This window comes from Hoplias malabaricus, chromosome X2 (assembly GCF_029633855.1).
Source record: "Hoplias malabaricus isolate fHopMal1 chromosome X2, fHopMal1.hap1, whole genome shotgun sequence".
NCBI classification, from domain to species: Eukaryota; Metazoa; Chordata; class Actinopteri; order Characiformes; family Erythrinidae; genus Hoplias; species Hoplias malabaricus.
In genome coordinates this window covers 15,384,099-15,400,567 of record NC_089819.1, presented here as the reverse complement: position 1 = coordinate 15,400,567, position 16,469 = coordinate 15,384,099, and the positions used below count along the sequence as shown (strand labels likewise).

The window sequence follows — 16,469 nt, the reverse complement described above, 5'->3', positions numbered from 1 at the left end:
TGCTCTCCATATTAACTGTTGAATAACTCTCTACAACTGTACACATTGTTCAGTTTAATGTAAATAGTGGAACCAACCTGAGGTAAATTGCGTTCGATGCAGAATCTGCACAGTCCGTGGATGGTATGCATAGCTGACCTATACCTGCCCATACATGTGCACCTCTGATCTATAGCTGTGTGAGCTGTGAAGCAGACTGAAACTCCATATGCAGTGGTGTTGTGGTTCAGATCTCTGTGCTACTGAGGCTAGTCATGCCCACTCATGGGAACTGCTTTGCGCAGAAGAATTACAGGAAGCCACCTTCCAACCCCCCAGCCTGTGGCCAGGCAGTATGTCTGCACTTGATAAGCCAACAGGCTTCCTGAGTGGCTCTGCATAGAAGTGCTAACTCTCTCTCACTCTCTCTCTCTCTGTCTCTCTGTCCCTCTCTCGCTCTCTCTCTCTCGGAATCAGTCTCTCCCTGATAGACCTGATTTGGCGTAAACACAAACATCCATTATGACTGTGGAGCATTAAAATTTAAAGACATATTTGTTTAAGCTGGGCACACGTCAACAAGGTGCTGTTTAGGGACTTTCTCCTGTACGTGACAGGTACATGGCTGAAAACACATCCACCTAATATTCCAAAACATCTCTCGCATTCCTGCAATATGTACGGAGTGGCAAGTTCAGCATAAAGGCCTATTAAAAATACATAGACCTAGACAGAAAAAGAATTCAGCAGAAACCATGAAACCTAACCCTTTCTCTGATATCGCTCTCTGATATTTTATATCAGGTCAAGATACGACACTCTGTTATGTTTCATGTTAGAAAATAAGCATCACAATATATGATTTGTCAGAGATTTCATGAGCTGAAATGGATTTAAATATACCAGTAGTGCTATATATATATATATATATAACACAAGGATTACTATGCAACATGCATGAAGTATGTTCCATTTCAAAACTAAGCTAATTATTTGGTCAGTGTTATTTGAATACTGAGTTTATCTGCTATATGCTCAGAAAAGCGTATTGTGACAATTTATAGCAATAAAAATTAATATTGCAATACTACATATTACTGTGCTATTATATACATACCTGCTTGATTGTGTTTTGAAAGAGTTTGTGCAATAAAACACATCATTACAGAACACAGCAGTTCCCTAGAAACCCTAATAGGCTCGTTGCGGTAAGAGAGGAAGGAAAGGCATCAGTGATTAGGCACCAGATTCACCAGCTTCCACTTTTTGGGCAGAAAAAATCTGTTCTGCTGAGAACAAATAGAGCGGCAGTGACATGAAAATGAAACAGGGATAAATCATAAACAGTGTGTAGAGGCGGGCTTCCTATTACGGCCACTTTGTTAGCCCTTCCCGTTTCCCAGCTTTGTCTGGAGAGAAAAAGCCTGAGTGGAGAGCAAGGCCTGGGAAAAGCTGTTGGCTAAAGTGGAGGGGCGGGTTTTTTTAGTGAAAGAGAGAGAGAGAGAGAGAGAGAGAGAGAGAGAGAGAGAGAGAGAGAGAGAGAGGAGACACTGAGTGAGCAGAAGAGGGGGTGTATGTGTCCATGTGTCTATGTGTCTGTGTGAGGATGTGGGCTGATGGTGGGACAATACTGCAATATCCAAAACGCACATTAACACACCTCCCCATTCTTCTAGAGCCCATTAATGCGGAACACTGAGCTTCATGTGCCCCTGATGGTGAGGACTATCAAGCCTCTCTTGTATTACTCCACCCTTGAAGAGTTATGATTTATGAATTGTATTTTTTTATCATTATTTCACAATGTGAAAAAAATGCTTAATGTGAAACAAATTCCAGATTTGGATTAAATTCCAGATTTGGATTAAATCTTATCAAAGTAATCAATTTATTACTTATCAGGATTACTTATCAATATAATCCTAAAATGAATATATACAAATTAAACTGTTAAAACAAAACTCTCTTTATTTTGTGACCCCCCCCCCAGCTGCCCTTTACATTGTGGTAAAATAATGAACAATTTGAAATAGAACCTCATTACGTAAATAACACTTTATTCCAACATTGATTATATATTAATAAAGCAAGAAAATATTTATATTTGATTAAATTAATTCAGTTCAAATTTGAATTCAACCCCCATTCAAAAAACAATGGTCTCCAGGACTGGAATACTCAGTGTTAGCGAAACATCTGAAGGAATATTCATTCATTCACACTATTTGCAGTTAATCCTTATGTTAAATGTATATCTTATTTGTCCTCAGATTTGATACTTTTCCATCCATGCATTAAATTCCTGTCCCCTATCTGACTGTGCATACTGCCACTGCACACAGCATAAATATTATTACTGATATCTACAAGAAAGTCCTTCACAAAAAGGTTCCTGAGTAAAACCCACTCACGGTCATTGACTGCATGTTCTCCGGGGTGACGAGATCAGGTCCAGCAGCATGGCTGGACAGGGCAGCTTCTGAAACATACACAAGAGAGTCCCATGAGTCCCAGCTGGAGAGGGTGGACTTGGAGAACATGACTCCAGCCTGCGAGTGGCTCTTTAAAAGTCAGAATGTTGGAGCTGCCTCCCAGGTGCACAAGACACTGAGTCAAAGAAGACTGAGGCAGACTTGATCACTGCCCCAACCAGAAAAAAGAGGGAGGGAGGGAGAGAGAGAGAGAGAGTGAGAGAGAGAGAGAGAGGAGAGAATTGGGTTGCATAAGGGATGGGGCGAGAGAAAGAAACAAGGAGAAAGAGAAAGATGGAAAGCGCAAGAGAGAAAAAGAGGGTGTCATGAAAGAAAAAAAGAGAAGTAGAGATTGTGAAGAATAAAGAGAGAGATGTGGGTACAGAGAGCGAAAGAGATAGAGGTAGAGTGAAAGCTATGAGACAACAGTGAGAGAGAGAGAGAGAGAGAGAGAGAGAGAGAGACGGGGAGAGACAGTTAGAGAGAGAGAAGGGTAAAGAGGGAAAAATCAACTTCATTTTATGCATTATCCTCATCCCAATCAAACAGCGGCAGGGCTCCCCCAACTACGTAACCATAGCAATTACAACCCTCCCAGGAAACAATGTCTTTTAAAGCATTCTTCATAGCAACTGCATTCAGCAGGGACACAATACAGCTGGCTTTCTCCTCTTTGCTCTTTTCCCTCTCTCTCTCTCTCTCTCTCTCTCTCTCTCTCTTTCTCTAAGACTGTGAAGTGTAATCTTTTCTGACTTCTAAGATGGCACACGTGTCTTCCATCTCTCTTAATCCATCCCTCCATCTTTGCACACACACACTCATTCAGCACCAGTGACAGTATACTACTTTTCTCAGTTGTAATTAAGTTTATCTTCAAAATGCTCTCGCTTAAATGCAAAACTCCTGTCCCAAAACAGCACAATACCTTTTTTCTAACAAAGCCAATGTGATAGAAGGTCTTCATAGGGGGCTGGGGAAGAGCGAGGTGAGGGTTAGTTCACTAAAGTAGATTTGGTCTGACTTGGACACTCCATGCGGCTTTAGCATTTAAAAGCCTAATACCTCAGCCTCTGGCACATCTCAGCCTCACAGTGTGCAGCCTCCTGGCCCCCAGCTCTTTGTTACTGAATAAAACAGAGTGACTACTCTCCACAGGGGCACGTTAGCCTTCAGCGCTTAGCTCTGAGAGTCCGTGTGAGAAAGGTACAAGGATGCTGGCAATGTTGCTATGGCTTTGGTCAAAGGAACAGAAATTGGAGAAATTAATTGCTTTGGCCCTGGGACTGAACATCTGGTTAGATACAGAGGTATATACTTCGATTCCAAATAGAGAGAGATTTCACTGTCAGATGTTATTTATATGACAGTTTAAAAACAAATCAGCAAAATCATGCACGTCCTGATAAATCTTACTCAACTGAGTCTCAAAGTCAAGGATATTCACTGCCAGCGAAATATCTGAGTGAACATACATCCACTCAAGCAATTTTCCATGGTCTAATACTAACTTTACATCAATATATTAAATGTATTTCAAGCTAGGAATATGAAGTACAATAAGCCATGAGTGTTATAGACAGCTTCCACCTTCCCTGACAGATATATAATTATAATTTCAACTGAACAGATGTTTCAGAGTTCCTTTGATTTACTGTAAATGAAGGCGAAACAATGAATACATTCACATAGCACATAAAAATTAAAAACTAGTATGTAAATGTAATGCAAATATAGGCTGAAATGTAAGTTATATCAGGTATCACAATATCAGACCATCTGATCTGGTTCAATTCCAAAGGTGATATTATGACTCATTATATGAGTCAAATATGACCTTTGACTCTACCATTTTAATTTAAATAACAGTATGTAAACAATTCAACAAAGCCAAGCATGTCTAGATAATCAGAGCTCATCGCAGTTTTAGAGACATAAGCAGACGGGGTGGGGGAGGAAAAATAAAAACTGTCATTTGGAATCTGGCCAACGTCATTTTCTTGACTCCTCCATGAGGCAGCAGAGAAAGAAGAAAAGAAAGACAGAAAATCATGTGAACTCACCGGCAGGCCGCTTGATGCGACGAGAAGCCACTCGTAGATGTTTGCTCCTGCCTAGTTCTTCGCCCAGGAGATAATACCAGCCGCTAATCTCCTGCCACAGAGCATTCAGAAAACATAGTCAGCTCAGAAGAGAAGCAAAAGAAGAAAGAGGGAAAATTAAAAGAGAGCGGTGAGGAAAGTAATAAAAAGGTGAGGGCCACAGAGAAAAAAATACTCTTGAGCTGGTTTTCTGACAGAATCCAATATCAATATGAGCACAGTTAATGCATCCCATTCCCTATGGTGCCAATGATGGGTCTATCACTCTCATCTTCATGTCAGAGAGCATTGTGTTCCTCAGAATCTGATGCCCTTCTGAGTCTTCTCCTGGCCTGCCAGCCAGATGGCCTGCCTAGTTTAACATGCCCAACAGTAAATGCCTTTCAGGATTCATCTAAAGCCTCTAAAATCACCACTCTCTAAGGGTGCCTTAAAATTAACTCTTATTGCACAAAGCCCCAAATAAAAAAGAAAAATCACTGCCAGATCTGAAAAACATGACCTTTTTACTAAATTTTTTTCCCACATTGGGGCTAGAAGACAACAGCATGGAGCTTCCACATGCTCATTCAGTAATTGTAGGTCATGTTTCAAGCCTCATTGAACAACATTATTGCAGCTTGGCCCTGTATATAATCAGCAGAATTAGCAGTGGGAAAACATTTTCTACATAAAGACGAAAATAATGAAACCCCTATCTGCTAAAATACACATTTCCTTTTTTAACACATTTTTGCATGAATGAAACCATACTGATTTATTGATCTAGACATAATTTATTACCATTAACATGAACCAACTTTATCACTATCACTTTATCATTACCTTTGCTGAAATGATCAGAGAGTGAACTCCAAAACTCATACAGCCCAGGAAGTCACTCCGTCTGCAAACACAAATACACCTCTGATTAAACACCAATCAAACAAGAACTTAATTAAGATTAAACTCAATTAAATGAACATTGCTTGAGGATCTTTTTGAGAACATTTACTTATTTCCATCTAAGCAGAGAAAATGACCTGAAGCATGTTTCACATGAATACTTAACTTCATCTGCCTTTATTACTGCTTTCATATTTTCAGTACAATTTCTTTGAGTTATTCAAACAAATATAGAGCTATCAACACATTTAAATATCAGTGGGTATTTCAAGCTCCGTGGTGGTCATTTCATTGTTCTTAACACAGAAGCTTCTTTGTTTTCTTTGCAACTTTTTTACATTTTCCATTTCTTAGTAAGTACTTTATGAAAGCTACATGCGTTAGACCCAGAGAGCTGAGCTGCCTTCTCACAGTAGATAAAGACAAAAATGGACATATATTTGTGGACTGATGACAGTTTTATATAATGTTTATCTGATAGTGACAGTTCATTCTACACCCTGCAAACATTTTTTTGAACTGTGGTTTATGTGGCCCTTTAAAATTCTAATGTAGTCCACTTTTAGATTTTGGATCATATAAATTTTGAATGCATCATATTTAGGCACTTAACTACATATTTATTCTTTAACTGGTCTTCCATTTAGTTCACTGCATCAGTTAAATCTGTTCTTTAGGCTTTTTTTGACATTTTTTCTTCATTCTCATTCACTTCAATTAAACAATGAATAGCAAATTATTGTCTCTGTTCTTATCAGGAAAACATAACAATGAGCTGATGAGAAACACTACTCCAGAGGTCCTTGACCCATGAGTACTCTGTTCTTCCATGTGACCTTTTTACATTTCATATACTGGTGGCAATAATAACACCAAAACCACAAAGGCTTTTTGTTGACCTGCACAACCGTGTTTCCATATTTGGAGGAACTACAGTTGACTCTGTTACTGTCTGAACCTTGGCTTGGGGTGTGAGGTCATTCACAGAGCTCCCACGCTCACCTGTATCATCATCTTCTTCCTCTGAATCTGTCTCACAAAATCTATGTTGACAACTGAGCCAAAACTTTTGCACACAAAGGCAAACTATATTTGGAAAACTAAAATTAATTTTTTTTTTTCATAAAAATACTTGGTAAAACTGTCTAAATGTGTTTTGCTGCTGTGACGAGATTGAATTTTCTAAAATAAAATATTAGAATTAATGAGCATTTGACAGGTAGAATACACTACATATATGAAATGGAACGAAAATGCTTAGTTTTACTACAAGCAACACCTTACAAATCATACATGGAATTGCTTCAGTTTAGCAAAAACGTAGTTTTGAGATTTTCTCCTGTGTTTTCATGACGATAGCAACAATTTAATAATGGTTTGGTAAATGTATGGAAATGCTTCCACTTGATTCACAGTTCAGTAGAACATAACTCAGAACACTTGCCCCAAAAGGATGGAACTTTGTTTCAGTATTTCTCTTCATTAGATGAAAGAGCCTCCTCCAAAGATCATGTATCATATTTGATGTTTGGCTTCAAAGGGTTACGTAACTTTTGTGGTAATTTTGACAATGGCTTTGGCCTTTTGCACAGCACAGTATTTAGCTGAACCCGTGGATTAAAATTGGCACATGATAAAATGTAAAAGAAAAAAAAATCATACCTTGACGTCCGACTGCGATTCCAAACAGTAAGCAACAACCTCTTTTGTTGCTCCTCTTTACTCACAGATCTGCACACAAACACTCAAATTATCAAAACCCCAAACCCTCATCCATCAATGCTGATCTACTTCCAAAACACAATGGCTCTCCTCAGCAAAGGGCTTCTAGGTCCTGAGAGCAAAAGCAGACACAGTCCTAATAGGCAGGTCATGTCACTGTGGACAGGTCATGCCTCTGAAAATGTGAAAGGGAAGGGGGAGGCACATAATGCAACACTGAAACAGAGATAATGTGACATCTAGTATCCTCTCCATTTTAACACTTGCTGCTGCTTAAGAGCAGGAGTACGGTGTCAATATAGGTTCTAAAGTTCTGAGAAGTTTGATTTTAATATTCTTGAAGAATTCGTCTTCGCTTTCATTCCGACTTTTCTGTTTCGCTTCTCTCAGTCTCGCTATTGCCCTAGAAGTTACTTGCTTTTGACTTTTGATGGTGTCAGGATCTAGACAGTCATTGGCTGCTGAAGTTAAGCCCCGCCCACCCTGACGAGTCTGCACAACCCGCTACGTCAGCGAGAGCGTGCCAATCTTACCCTGATTGACATGACCGACCGGCAAACAAAGGTAAGCCATATCAAATATTTATTAACGATTATGTCTTTTAGTAATGCACAGTTTGTCATAGAGGCTTAGAGTCATTTTCCAATGAGGGTTCCCAGTAAACATTTAGCCGCTGATTCGGCTAAAAGTCGTCTTTTCAATGTCTGTGTTTGGACGTCTTTTCAACTTTCATTTTCAACCTTAAGAGAACGTTGATTAGACGGCAGTCATTACGTTATTTCAACGTTGAATCAACGGCTAAATGTTTACTGGGTTAAGATGGATTTTGGACGTCCATTGACGTTTAAAATATGTCATTGACGGACAGACTACTTTTAGATCTATTTTGAACGTCCAGGGACGTACCTTCTTTACTGGGTTAGGGTGTGCAGAATGAGTTAGGGTGTGCAGAATGGGCTGGGTGGGCGGGGTTTAACTTCAGCAGCCAATGACTGTCTAGATCCCGACACCATTAAAAGTCAAAAGCGAGAAACTTCTGGAGACAAAAGTGAGACTGGGAGAAGCGCAAGTGAGAAAAACCGTAATGAAAGCAAAAACAGGTTCTCCAAGAATATTAAGCTCAAAATAGACGATTATATACAGCAATATTCTGTGTACAAACCTGTTTTTATACCTTTCAATATTAATGAGAGTTTTCTCAATTACAAAATGTAATTAATTGGTTATGGATTCTGCTTTTTGGTTCTCAGAACTTTAGAAACAATTTTGACGCCATACACGAGTGTCACAAATACTGCTTTTCAATGGTCAAGCTTTTTATACTAAACTCTTTGGAATCTTTTAAAAAGTGTGTTGTTTGTTATTTTATGCCTTTGCACTATAATGTTCAACATAAATGCAGACAACAAATACTGATGCCCCTACTCAAAAGCAAAATGTATTATCAGCAGCTCAAACACTTACATAGCAAAGGTCTCTTTGAAGACAGGGTTTTTGCAGTCTGGAATGGTCCTAGTTTTTTGTCTTTTGCTGTGGTCAACATCTGGAACTAGGGCTATCTGGAATAAGACATTGCACATAGTATGCTTTTTTTCTCTGCATGAACACATTTGCATCCTTTGCTCGGAGACATTTAACATTAACATTTGTGTCATAAAAGGAAAGGATGTCACTCGACACATTGGTTTGTATTGGAGGGGACAGCTGCTGACCCAGCTGCTGTTGCTCTTTTCTGTCTCAAAGCAGCAGAGTTTGACAGGCGAATGAGTTCAAGCCCAGGCCAAAAAGTTCTCCAAAGGAAACATGTTAATGGAGGGAAAAATAAAATCACTACATCATTATCTGCTCCTGTAAACTGTCTAGGACACTCAAGCTGCAGTTGAGGAAATGTTTTAATTACACATTTGATTCAAAGCTTTTAAAGCCACACAATGATTAGCAGGAAGAAGCAGATCTGGTTTTAGTCATTTTTAGTTGGGTTTAGTCTTTCTTCTTCATTCTTGTTTTCTCTATATTTAATTACCACTCATTTCTGTGTGCTTGTTATTTTGCTCTGCTTAACACTGTCTTACATAAACGTGGGTCCAGCACTTTGAATGGAGAGACTTTGACAAGAAGGCCTAACAATTCTATAGTCTCTGCACTCTATGTAAACAACACAAAATCAGAACATCTAATGTCACAAACTGTCTGACCCACAATAAACCTGATTTGGTAGACTCATTTGAAATTGTGAGACTTGTTAGCAACTCCAGATACACAATGCACTGAAAAACTGATATTCTTGTTTTACAAATTCAGTTGCAGACATAGACTTATTGTTCTCCTTAGAAAGTCATGGAGCATATAAAGTCCTACCTATTAAAAGGTAAGTCTCCATTCTGAAATTTCCATATCCATCCATCCATCCATCCATTATCTGTAACCCTTATCCAGTTCAGGGTCACGGTGGGTCCAGAGCCTACCTGGAATCATTGGGCGCAAGGCGGGAATACACCCTGGAGGGGGCGCCAGTCCTTCACAGGGCAACACACACTCACACCTACGGACACTTTTGAGTCTCCAATCCACCTACCAACGTGTGTTTTTGGACTGTGGGAGGAAACCGAAGCACCCAGAGGAAACCCACACGGACACAGGGAGAACACACCAAACTCCTCACAGACAGTCACCTGGAGTGGGACTTGAACCCACAACCTCCAGGTCCCTGGAGCTGTGTGACTGCGACACTACCGTGCTGCCCACGGAATTTCCATATATGAACATTCAGACAGCCAGGGTTTCTTACATCACATACCAAAGGGCGTAAACCTTATATTGATGCATATTTGTAGACATAAAGGAACTGAATGAAAGCAACTGTGTAGAGTTATATCTAAACAAATTTTAGAACATTAGTGGACATTTGTGTTGGAAATTATTTTTTTTTTTTAAATTATCATTATAAAGAATTTGATGAACAGGTGAGACTTTAAAAGATAATTTAATGGCTGAAAGAAGACTATAATATATTTAATTCCAAAATGATTACTGTGGAGAGCCATATAGAAAAACTAGTGCTGGCAATGTTAGAGCGTACACACATGTGATTAATCTTGAAACTTTAATGTGTTCATTTTTCTTACACAAATTAATCTCTCTCTCTCTCTCTCTCTCTCTCTCTCTCTCTCGCCCACACACAGCAACACACACAGACATCCGCTGTGAGCATTTTGGCATGTTTTTTCCTCATGCGCAGCTTAATCCATGCATTTATTTCTTAGATAGTTGTTGAAATTGGAATATGGAGGTGTTTTATTTTCTAAGCCGTGAGTTAGCTGCAATTTTGTCAATTAAAGCTTGTGTCTGAGCTTCGTTGTGTTTGATGTTAACACTCTCCGTGAAACTTTTCCTCAGCAAATTAAGAGATTTTAATTTGAATATTATAAAATCTAGTCTGAAAGGTTAAAGAATGTTTTCTTCTAACCAGTTTGCCATGCAGACCACTCTACACATTTATTTATTTAATCTCTCTTCCAAAAATACAAGAAAATACTAGCACTTTAACTTGAGATTAATCATGATTAATTACAGAATGTCCTTGTGATTAACCCTTTGGGGTCTAAGGACATTTTCTCAATTTTCTGAAATTCGCCTTTAAAGTACTTTATAATATATTGCCCACATGCTTTATATCAAAATGTTCAGAACAATCTCAGCTCTCTCATTAAGAGAGGCCCATGTGACCTAGAGCATTTTGTGAAGAGATAATCTGTCTTTAACACTGAAAAATTTCAATCCGATTTTAGAAAATCTTTATATCTCTTGTGAAAACATCCCTTTACTTTTGTGGATGAATTGTTTTAGTGATTAAAAGAGTCTTAAAAACAAGTGAATCCACCAGAGACACGGCGAGAGGCAGAGTAGGCGTGTCTCAAGCTTATTCATATGCTTGTAACTCGGGATGTACAGTATCGCGTACAGTCTCACGATAACATGCAATTGAAAGAGCAGTTTCTGCACATTCAGAGGGTGTTTGAACTGTATTTCTGAGCTGTGTTATCGCTAAGATATTAATTGGAACATCGCAAATGGTTGCATTTGATGTGCCAGCGCATTCTCCGACCCCAGAGGTTTATATTTTTTAAACAATTGACACCACTGAAAAAACATATTGTCATTGTCCAAAGAAAAGTATGCATCTTCAAAATAGTAACTTTATAGCAGGAAAAAACATAACTTTCAATGAAAGTCAAAGTAAAAGAGATTTTATTCCAAGTAATTTTGGGAGTACCTCTATTGGTCCATTTATAATGAAATTGTCACATAATGTGAAAGTCAGCTGCTGTGTTCAAATGATGTAGTAAATGAAAAATCAACAAAAATGGGGATATACAATTTCCTTTGGATATTGACAATATACAAAATAATCACAACTACAAATAAATTAATAAATAAAAACTACTTCAGGTATGTTTCTAAGTCACTAAATTTTGGAAAACAGCTGTAGTCAGTTTGCAGTCAGAGGTATTAGATTAAAAAATGTTGGAATAACCTTACCTTTACATAGGAGTCACATGGTCTGTATTCTTTGCCCAAGAGACCCCTGGCTTCAAGAACTGTGAAACATTTTCGATAACATTGTTTACTTATTCATGCTGGCAAACAAGTGAAATATCCACACACCGAGGTGCAAATAATCTTAAATGTTCACAAAAACTTCATCAAACGCATCCTTTTTGCTTTGCATTATTGCCCACATTCAAAATTCCAGATCGTTCGTGTATGGAAAACAAGCATGGTACTACATTACTAGTGATGGTCTGTCTCATAAAATATTACATACGCAAATGGCACAAGACATAGCTCATAGTACTTACTTTGAACATACAGCAATCCACTGTGGGGTGTTACTGTCAGTTTCAGTTGGCCTGTGAACAAAATCACATCTATTAAACATGAAGACATCTACCACATTTCCAACTATCTCCAACCTTCTAAAATGATGCAGCCTTCAAAAATTAATAATGAAAACATTACATCAACAGTACATTACATATTTAACAGTAAACACATTAAATGCAGAAATCAGACTTTCAGCCCGTAACAGAACTAAAGAAAAAAAAAAAACTAATCCTAAAGGGTTCAAAAGCTGTTAAATGCATAAAATGCAAACATTTTAGCACAGTATACAGTTTTTTGCATAAAGGCTTTTATATGAAATATTGGTTCTAAATATTGATCAAACAAAACCAGGCAATACCAATTTGATTCTGACGTCACTGTCCATCTCCAATTCCAACACATTTTAATAACGTGTATGTGGGACTAAAATGATATAACTGGACACCCTTCTCATATCCAGGATAATTTAACAGCACCAGAGACACTGGCCTCACCAGAGAGATAGCTGAGCTTAATAGAGCAAACCAGGATTCAGACTTGAGACACCAGCTGCTGTCACACACTCCATTTCACCCATCAGTGCGTTTGCACTCTCACACACATACACACACACACACATACACACATGTCCAGCTGCAAAAATAAGTCACACATTTAAAAACTGACCACTCCTTACGAAGGCTAGACAGCTCAGAGTAATTGAGCGACCGAGTCAGTTCTTGAAGAAAAGGAATCCTACAATAAATTTGTATGTGCTAGACATACTGATGACTGGTACATAATGACTGGTGAATCACCAACAATAAGCCAAGATACCACAACTCATAAATGATTTTGCCAAAATTGTGGACAGCAGTTTATCCATCCAAAAATGAAGGGTATAATTAAAGATAGTGTGCTCTTTACAGTAGATTGTGGAGCATTTCTGTGAGCCTGATGGCATTAACCCACAAGAACATATTTAACATATACAAAGTCACGAGTAAACATTTTTAAGTTGTCAAATTGTGCAGAACATTTTTTATTTTCTTGCTTATACATGGAATTAACTTTTTGTAGTTAGTGTTTAGAATGTAGAATCTAATGTAATCTAATTTAATCTGAAATCATACCTAGTTTAGATTCAGTCAACCATTGCAAATAAAGACATGTCTCTACTGCAGAGAAACACAATGTTTAATGAAGATTAAAACTCACCATGAGTTTGCAGAATGAAAGAACATCTCTGCCATTTGTGAGACCAACCAAGTGGCACCCTTGCTGTGTGTTGCCAGTCCATGTCATAACAACACAAAACATAAACAAAAGAGAAAAAACCTTCCTAAAGCTAAACGTACCCCCTGATATAGGGGTGTAACCCACAGCAGTGTAAATGGCATAGAACCGAAACATATGTTTGGCTCGAGGAGAAAGAACAAAAGAAAGCAAGCATAAATTTTAACCGCCTTTCGTTTTTTGAATAGCTGATAAGGCAGCAGGGGCTCTGATTGGTCTCACTTCTTTTTTGAATGGAGAGAATGGGGGGAGTGTCACTAAAAGAAATTTAACCGTTACACTCTGCAGTTCTGCACAGCTGACCTCAGACCAGTTCTGCTCCCTCTTATAAAGCTTAATTTTTAACATAAGATTCGAGGGAGCAGGAAAACTTAATTCAACCAAGAATATACAAACAAAAAGCCTACTCTTTCACTCCTCCACACAGCCTGTCTACATTCACAATACAAATATCTGACAGCATAGCAAAGGATCACGGTCACTGATAAAACACGGGGTGGATGACCCTCCTACTAAACACTCCCACTGCCCTCCCACTAAACACTCCCACTGGACCTGAAAATAACTCAGTTTAAACACCATATTTCAGAAAACAGCTTGATAAACATCCTAACAAGTCTGTATATAAGTAATAAATATGTAATTTAAGCCTTCCACCTCCAGTTAACCCTAAGATGAATGTTATAATCACTGTGATTTGATTGTTTGAAAGTTGTGATTTTGTTTAAAGTGTAATTAAACCACTAATGTTTGCTTTATTAATTCTCTTGAAGCTATACTTTTATACTTTTTATTTGACAAAAGTAAAATTTGAATATTTCCAGTGTTTTCACTGACCTAGTTGATTGTATTTTGTAAATAAAATCAAATTTAGAACATGAGATAAAAATGCACAAAAAAAGATGTTGGTTTCCTGCCCACATTCCGAAGTTACCTAGTGCAGTTTCTGCAGTGCTGAGCCTGTACTAGCAACTACAGTCTCTATTCTCAGTCTTGCAGGTCAGTGGAGCATGATAATTAGACATGAAACACTTATCGGTTTCACTGTAACCATGGTAAAATCCCTAACGATTAGTATTACCATTAAGATGTTTAATAACCACAAAAACTACGGTCCATTAACACAGTTTGAAAATATCACGTAAAAAGTTAACAACAGTTCTCTAGTCGTAGCTTCACAGCACTTTTTTGTTTTGTGTCACTCCAAAGTTTTATAGATTTCTGAGTGAAAATGGGCAAACGTAGGGATGCAGAACAATTTCTGTATTAATATATATTACAATATAAAATGTTCCAATAACAATAAAATGATTTTTACATTTTTACATTTACAGTATTTCAGTATACATTATTTACAGCATCTGTCACCAATGTTATAATGTAAGAGTCATCTATAGGCAGTGGCTTAATCACAGGAAAATTACTGTGAGAATCGTGTGCTACCAATGTTCTTTTCATATACAAAAGAAACTTTTGGTTGTTTTAAACAATTAATCTGTGCTGACATACATTGCAGGGTGCTGCACAGGTCACTGACCTAACTTTTAAATTTAGTTTAAAAATATTAATATTATCAAATCCAGGAGGTTTATTTTTGATTGTGAGGTTTCTTGTTTTTTCTTGGCAGTTTTTCTGTGGTGTTTTATTGTTCTTATTGATATCAGAATTACATCATATTGATATTTGATTGTACTGAAAATTTGAATGTAAGCATAAATCCTTGCTGGAAAAACAGCATAGGCATGCAACCTGCTACCCTCTTGTGTTTTAGACACTGGCACAAATTGTTAACCAGCTAAACAGGCACCAGAGCAGCATGAATGAACTTGGATGGAATATCTCTTTCAGCAGTGTAATTATCGTATGGGAATCTTAGAAAAAGTCTACACCAATCAATCAGAAAAAGTACAGCATTCATTAATCTTCTGTTAATTGTATGTATATTAGCAACAATTTTGTAATGATCATGTTCCACATCAGGGCACACAGTCCCCTGTTCTGAGTGAAATGGATTTCATGCTGTTGGGTGGACTGTGTTTGGTCTGTTAATGGACTTTAAACCCGTTGAGTCACTGATTAGCCCAACAGGAAATTTACCAGTCAAAAGGTCTCATTATTTCCTGGATCAGGTCATTTATGAGCATGAGCTAAACTTGAGTTCACGAACCCGACTCACCACCAGTATGGAAAAATTAACAACACTTGTTTGTGATTATAATGCAACTGCAGAGTAAAGGTTTAATATTTCATGAATATTTAGGGGCATAGCATGCATTTCTATCTCTAAGCAAATTCATACCTGCAGCAATTAATCCTGTATTGGGCTTCATTTGGGAGTGGAAATATATGTGACTATAACACTATAGCTGAATGTTGCCTATTTTTTAACTGGCACAACAATTTAGACACCATTTTTCATGCTCTACAGCACGTAGAAAAATAATAGTGCACATGGGAATGGGTGAGTTTATGTTCAATGGCCTTTTAAGTAGTAACTGGAAATTATTTACAAATGTGTGTGAGGAATAAATAATGGATTAACACAAATCACTGATTCTGCATGCAAACGGTCTCAGGCAGCTGTGAGAGCCTAATATCAAATTAAAGTTCTAAAATATTTTTTGCATGATTACAGTTGCTTTGTTAAATCTGAAATAAAAAACTCCATTATGTCAAACCACCACTGTCACAGGAATAAAATGGATCATTATATAATTCAGTGACTGTGCATTGTAACAATGTAAGAGTGCCACAAATGAAGTGAGTTATGTCCTTTTTTCTAGGACTACAATAAAATGTTTCATGTTTTTTCTACCAAAGATTGATACTGCCATCTAGTGTTCAAAATAGTGATGAAGAATAAAACCTTGTTTCTTTTTACTTTTCTGTATATAGCTCTTTTGAAATACTAAATGAACACTAACATATCTCCTAGCTTGAAATTTAATAGTTGTTTATAATAATACAAATATTAATTAAGTGGCAGTATAATTATCAAACATTTGAAAAAATAAAATGACTTGCCTTTGCCCCTAAACACAGAAGGCTGAATCTTCCTCCTCCTTCTGGGGACAGGTTCAGTGATGTTTTTAAAAGAGGTTTTGACCACTGCTGCTACTTTAACCTGTGCTCCTGGACTTCTGTGACTCACAGC

The 16,469-nt window shown here is 37.6% G+C and overlaps 1 protein-coding gene across 1 annotated transcript in view; it reads right to left on the bottom strand.

Moving 5' to 3' along the window:
• Positions 1-8,673, bottom strand: part of LOC136676975 (regulator of G-protein signaling 3-like) — a 30,134-nt gene extending 21,461 nt beyond the window's left edge. The window contains exons 1-5 of the mRNA XM_066654301.1: positions 8,621-8,673; positions 7,097-7,165; positions 5,375-5,435; positions 4,511-4,601; positions 2,391-2,458 (exon numbers count right to left, since the gene is read on the bottom strand). Coding sequence (XP_066510398.1) covers positions 2,391-2,458; positions 4,511-4,601; positions 5,375-5,413 — 198 coding nt within the window. The 5' untranslated portion in view covers positions 5,414-5,435; positions 7,097-7,165; positions 8,621-8,673. The remainder of the gene's footprint in view (positions 1-2,390; positions 2,459-4,510; positions 4,602-5,374; positions 5,436-7,096; positions 7,166-8,620) is intronic.
• Positions 8,674-16,469: the final 7,796 nt, after the last annotated feature.